This window comes from Perca fluviatilis, chromosome 4 (assembly GCF_010015445.1).
Source record: "Perca fluviatilis chromosome 4, GENO_Pfluv_1.0, whole genome shotgun sequence".
Lineage (NCBI taxonomy): Eukaryota > Metazoa > Chordata > Actinopteri > Perciformes > Percidae > Perca > Perca fluviatilis.
Genome location: NC_053115.1, coordinates 32,740,910 through 32,755,440, shown reverse-complemented (window position 1 = coordinate 32,755,440; position 14,531 = coordinate 32,740,910). Strand labels below are relative to the sequence as shown.

Sequence of the window (14,531 nt, the reverse complement as noted above, 5' to 3'; positions counted from 1 at the left end):
TTGGGAAACTAATTATATTCTGCCTGGCAACAGCATGAAGCCTCTCATCCTTTTTTTCCAGGTGTTTGTCAATCAAGCAGCCACTGAGGAGGAAGAAGAGGAGCAGGACACACATCTCTGATGGACGAAGAGAAAGAGGAGACACGTCATGAAGGTCTTTGATAGACAGATGATAAGTGAAACTGAGAGGAAAGAAGAAGAAGATGACTGCAGAGAAAACAGAAGAGGAGGAAGAAGAGAAGAAAGACAGAAGGGAGAGAAAAGAAAACATAGTTGATGGGAGTTAAAAGGTATGAAGCCTGAAGAGTAATAGATGTGTTTTCCGGTCAGAGTTGGATTGAGGCTCGGAGGAGGTGAGCAGGAGGAGTCACTGACATCTCCATGGATATCAGACACTGGGGTTTATGTTTCAGGGTCTGTATTCTTCAAATTTGAATTCATGGAATCACAATAATCTTGCTGATCTCTTAATACATCCACTCTTTGAACAAAGTTGGACTTCTAATAGGAAGAGTTGAGCATTTCATAGAGCTGCATATCCTGACTTGATGTTTGATAATGTCCCCATCTGTTAAGTGTGCCTTATACGTTTAGCTTCCTGCACTGTGCCTGCACAAGACACAAACTAAAACATGAAACTAGAAGAGGCGCAGACCTCTCTCTAGGCTGAATGCCCTATCTCGCAATGTTAACGTGAGTAAGAAAAATAATTTGTGTATCCACCCGTGATTTGTATCCGCTCCAGAATGTAATGGCTTCTTCCTCGGCCCATGCTACACCCTTCCACCAAGTTTCCCAACAATCGGGCCAGTAGAACAGCACACAGTACAACAAAGCGACGAACAAACGGAGCCAAAAACATAAACTCTCTGTCAGAGGTAACTAGCAACAAAATCGTACTGTGAAGCACCTTTTCCCACCTTTTACTATTTGAATGTAAAACGTTTTTTTTTTTTTTTAAAGCCTGAATTTAACATTAGGAGCGGTTGCCATTTTATTTCACATTTAGTCAAATTGTTTGACAGAATAGCTCCTACTGGTTGCAGGAAACTAAAGCTAAACTAAAATAATAGCAAACAGTCCCCAGGCTGAAAGGAGGCGTAATACCTGAGAAGGCATTGTTTACTTTGATTACCAGTTATGGAATGTAACTTAGTACATTTACTTAAATAGTCTACTTAGGTACAACTTTGTGGTACTTTATACTTCTTTCTCCACTACACTTCTCTGATAGCTATAATTACTGTACAAATTAATATTTTGCAAGCACAACATGAAAAATAATGCTGCATTATTGATGAAACTACCCAACATTATGTAAAGTAGTATTTCCACCATCTAAAAAACTATTTACACAATAATGCATCTTAATGATGAACACTTTCACTGGCCCGTTTTTCTTTTTTGCGTAACAAGTTACTACAATTACTTTTGATACTTTAAAGTACATTTCTCTACCAATACTCCTTTACTTTCACTTAAGTAATATTTTGAATGTAAGATTTTACTTCTAATGGAGTATCTTGACAGTGTAGTATTGTTCATTGTACTTAAGTAAAAGATGTGACTACTTCTTCCACCACTGTTGATTACACATAAGCCTTGTTGGTAAAAGCCACAGCCAAGTATGGCTGACAGCAGCAAGACATTCATGAAGTCTAATCAAGATTGTCCTGAAAGGTTCCACAGCTTCAGAGATGTTCGCTGGTTCCACCCCGATGTCTGACTCCAGAGACAACAGCGACTCCTCCTAGCTCCTCCTCCAAATCACCCAACAGGAAGTACAGCCTGTAGCAACTTTGAAAGTAAGGTTTTGGCACTTTATTGATTCCTCTAGGAAATAGCGACTATCATCATTGAAATGCTGCATCGTGTTAAATGTATTGCATATACAGTGACTGAAATCTCTCTATTTTACTTATAGGAATGGTTGTAACTGATGTTTACTGTTCACTCTACAACCATGTCATATGGTTGCTATACTTAGCCTAATATGCTCTTTTTTTTCAATAGCGTTGGAATGGCTGCTGTATGCTCCGGGTTAACTCTTGAGGCAATGACACATGGGCAACATTTAGAGGTCCAAAGCATGAAAAAAAGAACTAGTTACAGTGTTGAAGTCGAGTCGAACCTCGAGTCCAAGTCGAGCCCCAAGTCTTTAATGTTTTAATGGTAAATGTTTTAAGTCTAAACCACTACGGTCATATCTGAATCACTACGGTCATGTCAGCCTTACTACGATCCCGTCCCAGTCACATTCAAGTCACTGCGATCATGTCCGAGTCACTTCAGTCATGTCCATTATCATGCAAGAGTCCCTAAGGTCATGTCCGAGTCACTATGATTATGTCTGAATCACATTCAAGTCACCCAATCATTTCCGAGACCCAAGTCAGTCATGTCGGAGTCTGTACGGTCATGTCTGGATCGATCCAGTCATGTCCAAGTCAGTAGACAGAGTCCCATTCGAGTCAATGCAATCATGTCCCTGACTTGCCATGGTCTGACTGGTTAAGGTTCTGATCGAGTTAGTACGGACATGTCCGAGTCACTTCAGTCATGTCCGAGTCACATTTAAATCACTACGGTCACGTCGACACACTCATGTCCGAGTCACTTCAGTCATGTCATAGTCATAGCGATCATGTCCGAGTTGCTATGATGCCGCCTACGGTCAGTCCGGGTCACGTATGAACCATTGCGATCATGTCCAAGTTTAATATCATGTCAGAGTCACCGTGGTCATAACTGACTAACCAACATTTAAATCGTAAGTCGTCAGAAGTGGGACTTGTACTGGACTTGAAAAGTTCAGGGCGCCATTAATAAAATACTGGCTAGTTAAAAAAGCACATAGACTACTGTAATATCAGATGGGCAGAAATCATTTGAGCTATTTCTGTCTGATTCTCAATAAGACGACTCAAGTTTACTATTCAGTTAACTGGAATGGAGATAGACAATTGCTATCAGATGTTCAACATTGTGATTTCATTTTTTTTACGATGATTTTGTTCCTGCAGTTGTCAGTCTCTCCATTCCTGTTACAGGTAGTATTGCCCATCTGCGTTTCATCAAGATGTTGCCTGTGTTTCAGCACTTTTACTCAGAATTTCTCGATGTAACAATACTGTATATGGCTTCACTATAAACTTCGCCGATCGATATGCACTTTGTCAGCTAAGCAGGATTTATGGAGCGTTCAGGACATGCAGGAACTGACAACCTGAATGACTCCCTGCATTGTAGAGTATGTGTTTCTAACAGCACGAGATACAGGTAGCACAACAGCCCTCTTGTCCTCCACTGGAAGACAGAATATAGGTGAGCATGTAGCTTATGGCACTGCAGCGAGCAACAATCTAACAAAACATACAGCTTCTAATGCTTTTATTTGCTGAAAGGTCAAGTTAGAGAGTTTGACGGAGACTCATTTTGTTGCTTTTTCTTGTCCGAAATCAACTGAACGCTTTCTTCTTTTCAGAATGTGACAGTAGCCTCATGTGTGTTTTGAATTTGTTAGCGTACTAGTGCAAGTCAAATTCAGTTGTGGTTAGGGTCAGGGTTAGCAAAAAAACAAGTGACCCTTTGTTTGTATAAAGATAATAAAGTTAGTTTCCTGGCAACATTTTTAACCAGTTTCTGTCGAACATTTTGTTGAGTTTTTATTCATTCATCCCAGGTCAGTCATTCCTGGTATGCAGCAACATTTCTATCCCTATGAATTACTTTCTCATATTTTTATTAAAATATATAATAAATATATAATTTTATTTATTTTTTTACTGACCTTTTTTGTGGTACGGGCTCGATTTTACCGTGTCCCTAATGCAAGGTTATCAACTTCTACAAGGCAAGGCAAATTTATTTATACATATACTGTACGTACCCAAAGGCATCCCAAAGTGCTTTACAGATGGGTAAAAGCACAACAAATAAATTATAAAAATTAATAAAAGTGCACAGAATAAAACAATAGGAGAAATACTGTACAACAAACAAATAAAGGCACACAGAATAAAAACAATAATACAAACTAACAAATGTGATTGAAAAGAAAATGAATTAAAAGCAATGGTAAACAGGTAGGTCTTTTAGCTTGGATTTGAAAGTAGTCAGCATTGTGTCAAGTCTCAGCTCTTCATTTGTGCAGCATAGAAGCTAACGGCTGCTTGGCCATGTTTAGTTTGGACTCTGGGAGCAGCCAGAAATCCAGACGCAGACGACCTGAGAGGTCTGCGAGGTTCGTACTGGCTCAGGAGATCTGAGTATCTTGGAAATAAACCTTTAAGTCAGTACAAGCCTTTTTTTGGCCCCTGTTGGCAGCAGCATTCTGGATCAGCTGGAGCTGTCTTAAGCAGACCTGTGAACAGTCCATTGCAGCAGTCCAGCCCGCCAGAGATAAAAGCATGTACAAGTTTCTCTGGATCGTGTTTCCTGACAGTTAAAATCATATTCTACCAAAAGTTATGAGGCTGAAATGTTGCTGCCTAACAGGAATGACCCAGGTGTTTTATTACTGTTACTTTATAATTGATGTCTTGTTTTTGTATGTCTATTTATATGCATTTTGATCAAGTACTGTCTCAGTCTTTTGGTTGTCTGTGTAATAAGTTAAATGTGTAAAAATAAAGTTCGGAGAGTGTGAAGTTATTGTCATTTATTGTTCCCGCAACCCTGAACAATCTGGATATTTGAGTTTAGAATAAGGCCCCGTTTACACGAAGGGAAGACGCAGATATTTTCCTGCGGTTTGGCCTCTCATTTACACGAAAACCCCGTTTTTTAACACAGAAAACGATTATTTCTAAAAACTCCGGCCAAAGTGGAGATTTTGGAAAACTTTTTTTGCATGTTTGCATGTAAACTGAGACAAACGGAGGTTTAGGCATTGACATATATAAAAGGGTTTAGGCAGCTGAGAGAGAGAAAGAGGACGTGATTGGTTGCTGTTGTTGCTATTTTCGGGATTCTGATTGGCTAACGTGGGCTTGAGCTTCTCGTTACACCGCCACCTACAGGTCTGGCGTGCTCTTGACTGCATTGACGGCATATATACAAGGGTACATGTAAACAAACGCTTTTCTGAAAACTGACAGCTGTGCACGATGTTATTTTTTAAAACAGTTGAGGTTGAAATGTCCGTTTATGAAAATAGCTGGCCAAGTGTAAACGTAGCAAAAATGGATGGGAATTCCCATGGGTGCAACAGAAACTACGCACTATAGCTTTAATATTAATAGAATTTTAAGTCTGAGTGTATCAGTAAATGTTTAATTTATTCAACCTCAAATCCTGACTCTGTGTGTGTGTGTTTGTGTGCGCCTGTGTGTGTGTGTGTGTGTGTGTGTGGGTTGTGTGTGTTTATGTGTGTTTACGTGTGTGTGTGTGGGTCTGTGTGTGTGTGTCTGTGTGTCTGTTTGTGGGTGTGTCTGTGTGTTGGTCTGTGTGTGTTTGTGTGTGCGTCTGTGTGTGTGTGAGCGTGGGTTTGTGTGTGTGCGTGCGTGCGTTTGCACGCAGGGCATGTGATGCGTCAGTGCAGTAGTGTTGGAGTAGTAGTGCTTGTAGCTGCCTGTTGCTTCTGCTGGCCACTCTCTGCTTTCAGCTACTGCCACCGGATAGCCCTTTGTTTTCAGGGGTGAAAAGAGGAGCCGAGTGTGTAAGCCTCCTCAGCCGGTACATAGCCTCTCCACTGCCAAGATCTCGTACACGCCTCCCGTGGCACACACGGTAACTGGTCCCTTGTGACTCCAGGCTAAGTTGTACGGGATCTCGGAGGAGCAGTGGGCCCCAGAGACATGGCATTCAGGCCCATCGGTGAGTGGAAACGCCCTGATGCCCGTCAACCACTGTCCCAGCTATGGGTAAATAGTCCTAGCTATGGGTAAATAGCCCCAGTTATGGGTAAATAGCCCCAGCTATGGGTAAATAGCCCTAGTTATGGGTAAATAGGCCCAGCTATGGGTAAATAGTCCTAGCTATGGGTAAATAGTCCCAGTTATGGGTAAATAGCCCCAGCTATGGGTAAATAGCCCTAGTTATGGGTAAATAGGCCCAGCTATGGGTAAATAGTCCCAGCTATGGGTAAATAGCCCCAGCTATGGGTAAATAGCCCCAGTTATGGGTAAATAGCCCCAGCTATGGGTAAATAGCCCCAGTTATGGGTAATAGCCCCAGCTATGGGTAAATAGTGAAGACCCCGACGGCAGCTCAGGTGGAATATGGTGGTGTGAGAACCACCACAACAGCTATGAAGGGCGGAAGAAGGCAACCCCACAGCCACGTGGGTTAACTCGGGAGGGTACAGTGGCTTGGGGGGCAAACCCCGAAGACAAACCTGCACCTGGGGACAGGCACAGGTGGAGTCCAACTGCCCGGACCATCGGCAGCACCCCTGCAACTCCTGCCAGACGAAGGTCATCATGGGTTCCGTCATGCCACTGGAGGACCATCTGGTAGGAGAGAAGATGGTGGGAGGTCTGCACACCCCCACCAAAAAAAAGTCCTGTGGCGATGTGAGAAAACTGAAACTAGTCCTCACAACTATATAATAACTACTGCATACACACAAACAGTAGCTACACAAATAATCTTTTAAAATAAATGCATAAAAATGATGTCATGTTTGTTGGCCTGTTGTTGTTTAAATGTTGATTTGCACTACAGTCATGTGTAATATAGTTTGATGTATAAATCAGGGGACAAACACTCATTTGCATCCCAATCCCCCAAAATATAAGTTGGCTTGAATTATTTTATATGTTAAATATAATATACTAAATATAGGTTTTTGTCTGGAGGTACATGTTGGTCATCGAAAGAAAAAAATTATTACATTAACAACACGGGAGCATTTCTTTCAGGGACATTTTGCAGGTTTACTACAAGTCTCGTGTAGCTTTAGACTTTAAGACAAAACAGGTTTATTTAGTGTCACAGAGGCTTTCAAACAGAGTTTTATGAAGAAGAAATGCTTTAGAATATACCAACCCGGTCTCACGCCAGTTTGTGAAATGGTCACGTTATTTTGATTTACTGATTTGTGTACAGGTCACGATTTTCTTGTTTATTTCGTGTACAGGTCACAATTTTCGGATGTTACTATTTCACAAACTGCCATGACACTGGGCTGCTCTGGGGGACGCAACAACGGGGAAAAGAAACGCCAAAACGGGGGAAATATACACCACAACAGGGAAATTAAATGCCACACGCACGCAACAACTACAGCAATTATCGATTGCAATATATTGCGTCACCAAAAGCTACCGAGCTCATTTCCATATATCTTGCGCTTAGTCCATGTATTGACTATTGCTACAGGCCTAATCGTGAGAGCAATATCTGGCTTTTTAGCTGCCAAATGCTCAACTATGTTCTGTAATCACGAAATATGTTTCCCATTAAAATACATTAAATTAAAATTCGTAATCACCACACGGGGAAAAAAACAACATAATCATGTCCTGTTCACGAATCAATAGATTCAATAACGTGACCATTTCACAAACTGCCGTGAGACTGGGCTGGGATAGCTTCATATTTCGCCTACTTTACGACACGTGTCAAACTCAAGGCCCGTGGGCCAAATCCGGCCCTTTGCAGATTATGATCCGGCCCGCATATCAATTTAGGTTCACAATAGATTTTGGCCCACCTAGTTGTGCGCCAAAACAAAAAACACGGGAATGTGTTTTTTTTTAACTGCAGTTATGCGACACTCCAAGCACAATCCCTTCATATTTAGGCAGAAACATTGTAATAAAATAGTAGGTGCAAAATATTAATTCATAGTGAGGTGTGTCTCATTAGTACCACATAGCAGAATAGCTCTGCATTGGTCTGGAGTGTTTGGGTCCAATAACATGGAAGCTATTGAGCAAAAAGCCGTTTTCCATAGGAAATGAATGGGGTTCTTAAAAAAATCATAAAGAAATGAGATGCAAAATATTAATTTATAGTCTAGTGTGTCTCATTTGTACCACATTGAAGAACAGTTCTGCATTTGTCTGGGGTGTTTAGAACATCTGATATACAAGCTATCGGAAATAAATGAAGTTCAGAACGTAATTTATTGACGGTCCCTATAGGTAAAACCCAAGCAGTTAGGAGCAAACAGTTTGGAGCAAATGGGTGTCCTATATTTTTCTGCCAAGACTGAGTGAAAGCACAGCAGTGCTGATGAACCCAAAATGAATATCCGAATAGCTGTCGAATATCCAACATCAAACTAATTCACCACGGTGTGGTAGATAAGGGAAAGGAGTGGAGTATCAGAAGACTGTTAGAGACAAACCATCGTACAGTCTACACAGTCTGGGGGGAAACTAGTAGGCTACATGCTAAAAATATTTTTTATTTATGTATTAGTGTTGGTTGTACACTGTCACGCTTCTATACAGTAGGTGGCGGCATGCACCTTAAACGTTGGTTTGTAGTCCGATAATAAAGCTAAAGAAGAAGACGAAAGAATCCGCTACGTACGCAGTCAGTTGTTGAAACAGAAATGGTGTGGATGGTTGTTTCCTGCTGAGAATGAACCCACAATATGTCAGGTTTGTTCACTTTGTTTTACAAATGAATTCAAACACAGACCCCTACTCTTAAAAATACATATACGTGTCTCACTTTGATAGCTAGCTAGATTACGTCGGCTGTAACGTTACATTGGCGAAATCGTATGTTTTTCAAGCTAGGCTAGCCAGCTAACTAGCCTCCGATACGTGCTGTTCTTACGTCTACGGAGAAAACCTTTATGCCAAACTCAGCTCCAAGTTGGTTGTTTATAGTAGCTTTGCTTATAACTTACAAAACGTGATATAATACCTTCCCTGAAATGTTAACATAGTTGTGTCACAAACCGTGAGCACCGGCTAGCAGAGTGATTCAGTTCTGAAACCTAACCAGAACTAGCTAGCTAGCTAGCTCACGCTGGTAGCTAGCTAGCTAGCTAACATTACCACGTACGACGGTGGCTATTGGAAGGCGAGTGTAAATGAGACAGTTTTAAATGTTAAAATTGGTAAACTACAAATGTTTTTTTGGTGTACTTGCAGTATACCGAAATGACGACCTGCTTCCTCGGGCTCTAAATGTAGTTTGTTTGACATGTTTTCATGCGTTTGAGTTCAACTCTAAGCCTTGCGACATTAAACTGTTAGATTTTTGTAAAGGGTTTGGTTTTGCACCGGTGCAGTGGGCTATCGTGTGGTAACTTGTTCGGACTTAGTTGGTCTCTGTCAACTAGCATTACGATTGGTCAGTCAAGTAACAAACCAAAGGAAATAACCAAACCTTGTATCGTTATTCAACTAGCTAACCTAGCTAGCTGTTTGCGGTAGCAATATAACAAAGGCAGCGTTAACAACTAGCTAGCTAACGTTGCCCAGTTCACAGCTGCCAGTAAACGAATGTTTGCCAATTTAACCTAGATAGCTAGTTAATACTAAGGCTAGATAGTTATAGCAACATTGCAGAGTTAAGTAAAGCTAAGGTAGTGAGTGATGCCAGCAGCTGTAACTGGCAGCAACTCTGCTTTTGTCCTTCATCCAGCCTCAGCCAGTTTCCTTGTTGAAACCAGCAGCTTTAACGTTGTTTTCAGTGCACATTTTTACTCGGAATAACTTTAAAGTCACATGTTTAATTTCATTTGATTCAGTCAAACCGATTCATGTAATTCGACACTTATTAGTCATCACATATTCGTATTGCGACAATGGGTTGTTTAGTGCGTAGCTAGTTAACGTCAGCTGAGCGGCTAAGCTACGAGTATCCGACCCTTTACAAGGAAGTTACCATCAATTACACATGTGAATAATTGGCTAAATGTTTACTTTTCGAAGTCATTAACATGGGCTGGGACACAGGTTAGTGACGCCTGGGTTATTGTGTGGGTGCCAAACCTATAGTAACAATATCCTGACTAACTTGCATGTCAGGCGAACTCTATCCTTTCTAATGTCTATAAATATACCTGTTCCTAACTTTAACCTGTTTTTTTCCAATGCGTATATATAGATGTATTACAGAGTGTATTTACAAGCACAAATGTGATACTTGGGCCAAATCTTCTCTGCAGTCATATGTAGCCAGGGTTCAAAACAAGCACTATCAATTAGCCAAATGCTGTTTAAATATGCAAGTGGCTGGTAGAAAAAAGTTAACTTTGAACCCTGTAGCTATTAAAAGAGTGGCTGCTAGTTAGAGCTTCGCAGATTAATCGATTAGGCTAGAACTATTACATTATTTGCCAACTATTTTGATAATCGCTTTGAGTAAAATTTCTATAATAAAAGTTAGGGATGCACTGATACCACTTTTTTTCCAAACCAAGTACAAGTACTTACATTTGGGTACCAAGTACCGATATGAGTACTTAATAATATCATTACAGTTCTAACAAAGTTTTATTTTCATCAGATGTTCTTCACTTTCTGACTGTAACAAAGTAAATATATACAACTTGATGCTGTTGCTGACATTTTAACATTCAACTTCTGTGTTTTCCTAAACAAACAAGGCACTGCCGCCCATTTCACATGCTCAACTGACGAGACAAGACGAGAGGTTAGGCGCGGGTATACTTGCGCTCGACACCGTGCGCGGGCCGCAGTAGATGGCGCGCACCCTACGAGCACGTACAGAGACGTTTCTGCTCAGCACATTGTTTGTTGCAGTACTCTCAAACACCAGAGGGCGTACAGACAAAATAATCTGTATATGAGCAAGAAGTGTTAGTAAGAAGTAGTCTTTTTTTTTTTTTTTGCATGGTGTTAGGGGAAGACTCATGAATATTCATTAGGAAACTGTACAAGGAAAAAAAAAATGTCCTTGTTCCAATTTCTCAGTTAAGAGCTTACGTTTTCATGTGTCGGTAAATGGAGTACGACGACATCCCTCTGGGCTCTTGGAAAAATGTGATGGACATTTTCACTATTTTTGGGCACCAAATAGACCAAACGCTTAATTAATACAAGGTAGATTGAGTGATAAAGAAATACTTGTTAGTTTCAGCTCTAATTGGCCAGACTTTCCAGACATGTGCGATTTGAAATCCTCAGACTTCTCTTTCCTCTGCTGTCTCCAGGGCTGACCTGATGACCGCAACGTCTGGCGACTTTGACGTGTTCCTCCACCGTCCCAGCTCTGTTGGGTAGGGCGGCTCTCCCTCTTACGGTCTGCTAAGGTCTTTTTTTTATTTTTATTTTTTTTCACCCAACAACCTGGGATTGATCTGTACCAGCCCTACAGAGACCCTCTGCCAACACGCCGCATTAAAAAAAAAAAAAAAAAAAAGGAACAATGTATTGCCTACAGTGGCTACTTCCGGTGTTGCTCATCCCCAAGCCGCTGAACCCGGCGCTGTGGTTCAACCACTCCATGTTTATGGGCTTCTACCTGCTCAGCTTCTTGCTGGAGAGGAAGCCCTGCACCATCTGTGCCTTGGTCTTCCTGGCCGCCCTCTTCCTCATCTGCTACAGCTGCTGGGGCAACTGCTTCCTCTACCACTGCCAGGACGCCACGCTTCCAGACGCTGCCCACGACCCGGCTATTATCGGGACCTAGGACAGAAAAAAAAGGGGGGGGGATTCGATATCTGGAAGGGGGAATTTAGGGGAGGGGGGTGCAAAGGGTGATGAGGCATTGCTGGAGAATGATACTGCCATACTAAAGAGGGGATAGGCTACACTTTGGGGGGTGGGACGGTGTAGAGGTGGTGATGAACGACTGTTGGGGGTGGATACCGCAAATACAGAGAGCGCTCTGCCAAAAGTGTTTATTGAAGAGAAGAGCCAGTTCTGAAAGGATTGTGGGAGGCTGCTTTGCCATGCTGTAAGACAGACAGACTTGAATTTGAGGTGGTAGGAGGGGAGGAAGAGATGTCGGAGAAGACGGGGGGGGGGCACTTGAAATGCCAAGGAAAGGAAAATTTCACCTTCTGCAACTTTTGTATTTTTATTTTTTATTTTTCAGCATTTGAATGAAAATTAGACCATATATCCACCACGTGTGACATCTACCTAGAGGGACCACGGTTTTTCAGTATTCTGGTTTCTTTCTAGCGCTCTGGCTTGGTAACGTCAAACGTTGGACGTCACTTTCTCCAAAAACCTGCTAAATCATCTTTTCAGAGTGAAAGCACCCTCCACCTCAAACTGCCAAAAGTAACGCAATCCTGCTGAAAGCTCCAGACCAAGTTGGATGTTCCCAAGATTCACTGGCAGCCATGCTTGCTTCTCCGTCCCATACTGTGGCGGTCGTTGACAAGCTTTATACGCCAGGTAGTGTTAAGAGTTAACTTGGCATCTTGACATGTTTTCTCTCCCCTAAGGTCTAGAGAAAAGAGGGCCGACATGTCATTTACAGTCCAACCTGACCAAACTCTGTTGCCACTTTGGCTCTGCACACGTAACGCTGTCCTCCACAAGGAGAGCACACAGACACTGGACAATCGATAACTATGCTGTGAATAACTTTCTTTGCCGCATCTCCACACAAACTCATATCAGAAGGTGTAATGATGCTGAGAAACTGTTCCGTTGTTATTACCCACAGTGCTCTGCAGCTACCCCTCTCTTTGTCTTCCTAGCTCCTCTTCCTCCTCCTCACCTCAAAATAAATTTATTTTGTTTTTCTTGTGCATGGGTTGCTGTTATTTTACACACACACACACACACACACACACACACTTTAATTAATTAAAACAAAATGCTGAAAGTTTCCAAAGAGTAAATACATTTGGATGTGTGTGTCTGTTGGTGAATGGAAGAAAATGTGTTATGTGCGACAGGTGTGTATATTTTGTGTTTGTGTGATTAAGACATGTTGATTTGCATAGAAGTGACAATATACAAGGTTACAGAACAGTAGATGGTCAGTTTTTTTTAGTATGAATAAGCAATACGGTGCTGGTTAAGAAAAACGTATTGAATTCTGACAAAAACTGACTAGTTTATTGGTAATCAAAAGGGCAATACTGTCATAATGTTTCCTTGTGTATCACTGCTGTAAGTGTTATGTTTAGCTGCCAGGTGTGTGTGTGTGTGTGTGTGTGTGTGTGTGTGTGTGTGTGTGTGTGTGTGTGTGTGTGTGTGTGTGTGTGTGTGTGTGTGTGTGTGTGTGTGTGTGTGTGTGTGTGTGTGTGTGTGTGTGTGTGTGTGTGTGTGTGTGTGTGTGTCCTGTTACAGTACTGGCCATCCTCACTGCTACGTTCTTGCTTTGGTTTTAATTTAAATAAAGTTTTTCCTCTCAACATTAAACTGTGTCTAACTCAGTATTGTATCGAGCACAAACATTTTTCTTTTTTGGTGACTCATTTTTATGTTAAGAGTTTTGTCTTAGATTTTTCAATTCTTTTCTACAGTACATCATTGCTTTTTGTTATGCTTAATTCTGCCTGACAATTCTGACAATGGCACACCATGTCTATTATGCATAAGCTACATTAGAAAATAAGGCTGTTCTAAAAGTATGCTGTCTTTATCGTTTGACTGCTTAATGTTAGCTACTTAATATTTCTCAGTAGATGATGATAATAACCCAGAATAAACCCCTTCTATGGTCGATACTATTGATACTGAAATGACACTTGGGTGCAATAAGTAACTTTAGTCATTATCACATTTATTTCATTTTTGGGGCAGTGGTGGCCTAGAGCGTAAGAAGCGATCTTGGGACCGGGAGCTTGCAGGTTCAATCCCCAGACCGGCAGGATCAAATCTGGGTGGGGAAAGTGAAAGAGCATCGTATGTCCCCTCCCTCATTACTACCACTGACGTGCCCTTGAGCAAGGCCCTTAACCCGAGCAGCTCAGAGCTGCAACAAACTATAATTTTATCACAGCTATGTTTTCTGGATAGAGAGACGATAATTAATTTAGTAATACATGTTCGAGGGTATCTTCCATCTGCAGGTCTTTAAAAGGCTAAAGCATTAAATCCAGTGTCTTCTAAAAAACACAGTTGAGGTGGTATTTAAAAAGTCTTGAATTGAATTAACATATATATATTATCTCTTGCCTGCTGCAGGCTGTATTGTTAGTTATACGTATGTCCTATATGAAAATTGGGATTGTTTCAGTGGTGATGGTTTCAGTCGGCTCCATCAGACCTGAAGCAAACACCGTCACTACTGCTAGCCACAGTAGCTAGGAAGCTCATCATGTCATTATAAGCAAGTTTTTGATTCAGCAACAACTTTAGTTTTAAATGAATCCATCTACGTATTTTTCAATTTAACTATATTGTTACGAATTATTGTTTGATACAGCTGGGAAGTACTGAAAACTCTAGGCCATATCTTTGGCTGCTATGACTGTGAAATATGTATTAAATTGTATTATATGTGGTAAAGATCCTAAAAAGTATAACATTCTAGTTTGGTGAACCGTGTAAAGGAGCTGGATGGGGGTTTCAGATGATGATGCAAGTTCAGTGCAAGCCAGGCTAACAATCTGCTCCCATGTCCCGACAGAGTTTAACACCATCATTCACCTAATTTTTTATTTTTTTTTCATCCTCCTGTGGAAAAGC

The 14,531-nt window shown here is 41.3% G+C and overlaps 2 protein-coding genes across 3 annotated transcripts in view; both read left to right on the top strand.

Annotated features, from left to right (window-relative positions):
- The window catches only part of podxl2 (podocalyxin-like 2), a 33,045-nt gene extending 28,396 nt beyond the window's left edge, over positions 1-4,649 (top strand). The window contains exons 13-14 of one of the 2 annotated variants that reach the window (XR_005638965.1): positions 62-2,220; positions 2,324-4,649. Coding sequence is in view for 1 of the 2 variants with exons in the window: in XM_039797688.1 (XP_039653622.1) it covers positions 62-121 (60 nt within the window). In the remaining variant the exon portion in view is untranslated. Of the gene's footprint in view, positions 1-61 lie in introns of both variants that reach the window. The other variant, XM_039797688.1, reaches the window with a different exon arrangement.
- A 3,681-nt stretch (positions 4,650-8,330) lies between these two features.
- On the top strand, positions 8,331-13,259 carry LOC120557401 (bladder cancer associated protein). The gene is made up of 2 exons (XM_039797689.1): positions 8,331-8,555; positions 11,087-13,259. The coding sequence occupies exon 2, from the start codon at positions 11,302-11,304 to the stop codon at positions 11,563-11,565; it is 264 nt and encodes an 87-aa protein (XP_039653623.1). The 5' UTR covers positions 8,331-8,555; positions 11,087-11,301; the 3' UTR covers positions 11,566-13,259.
- Positions 13,260-14,531: the final 1,272 nt, after the last annotated feature.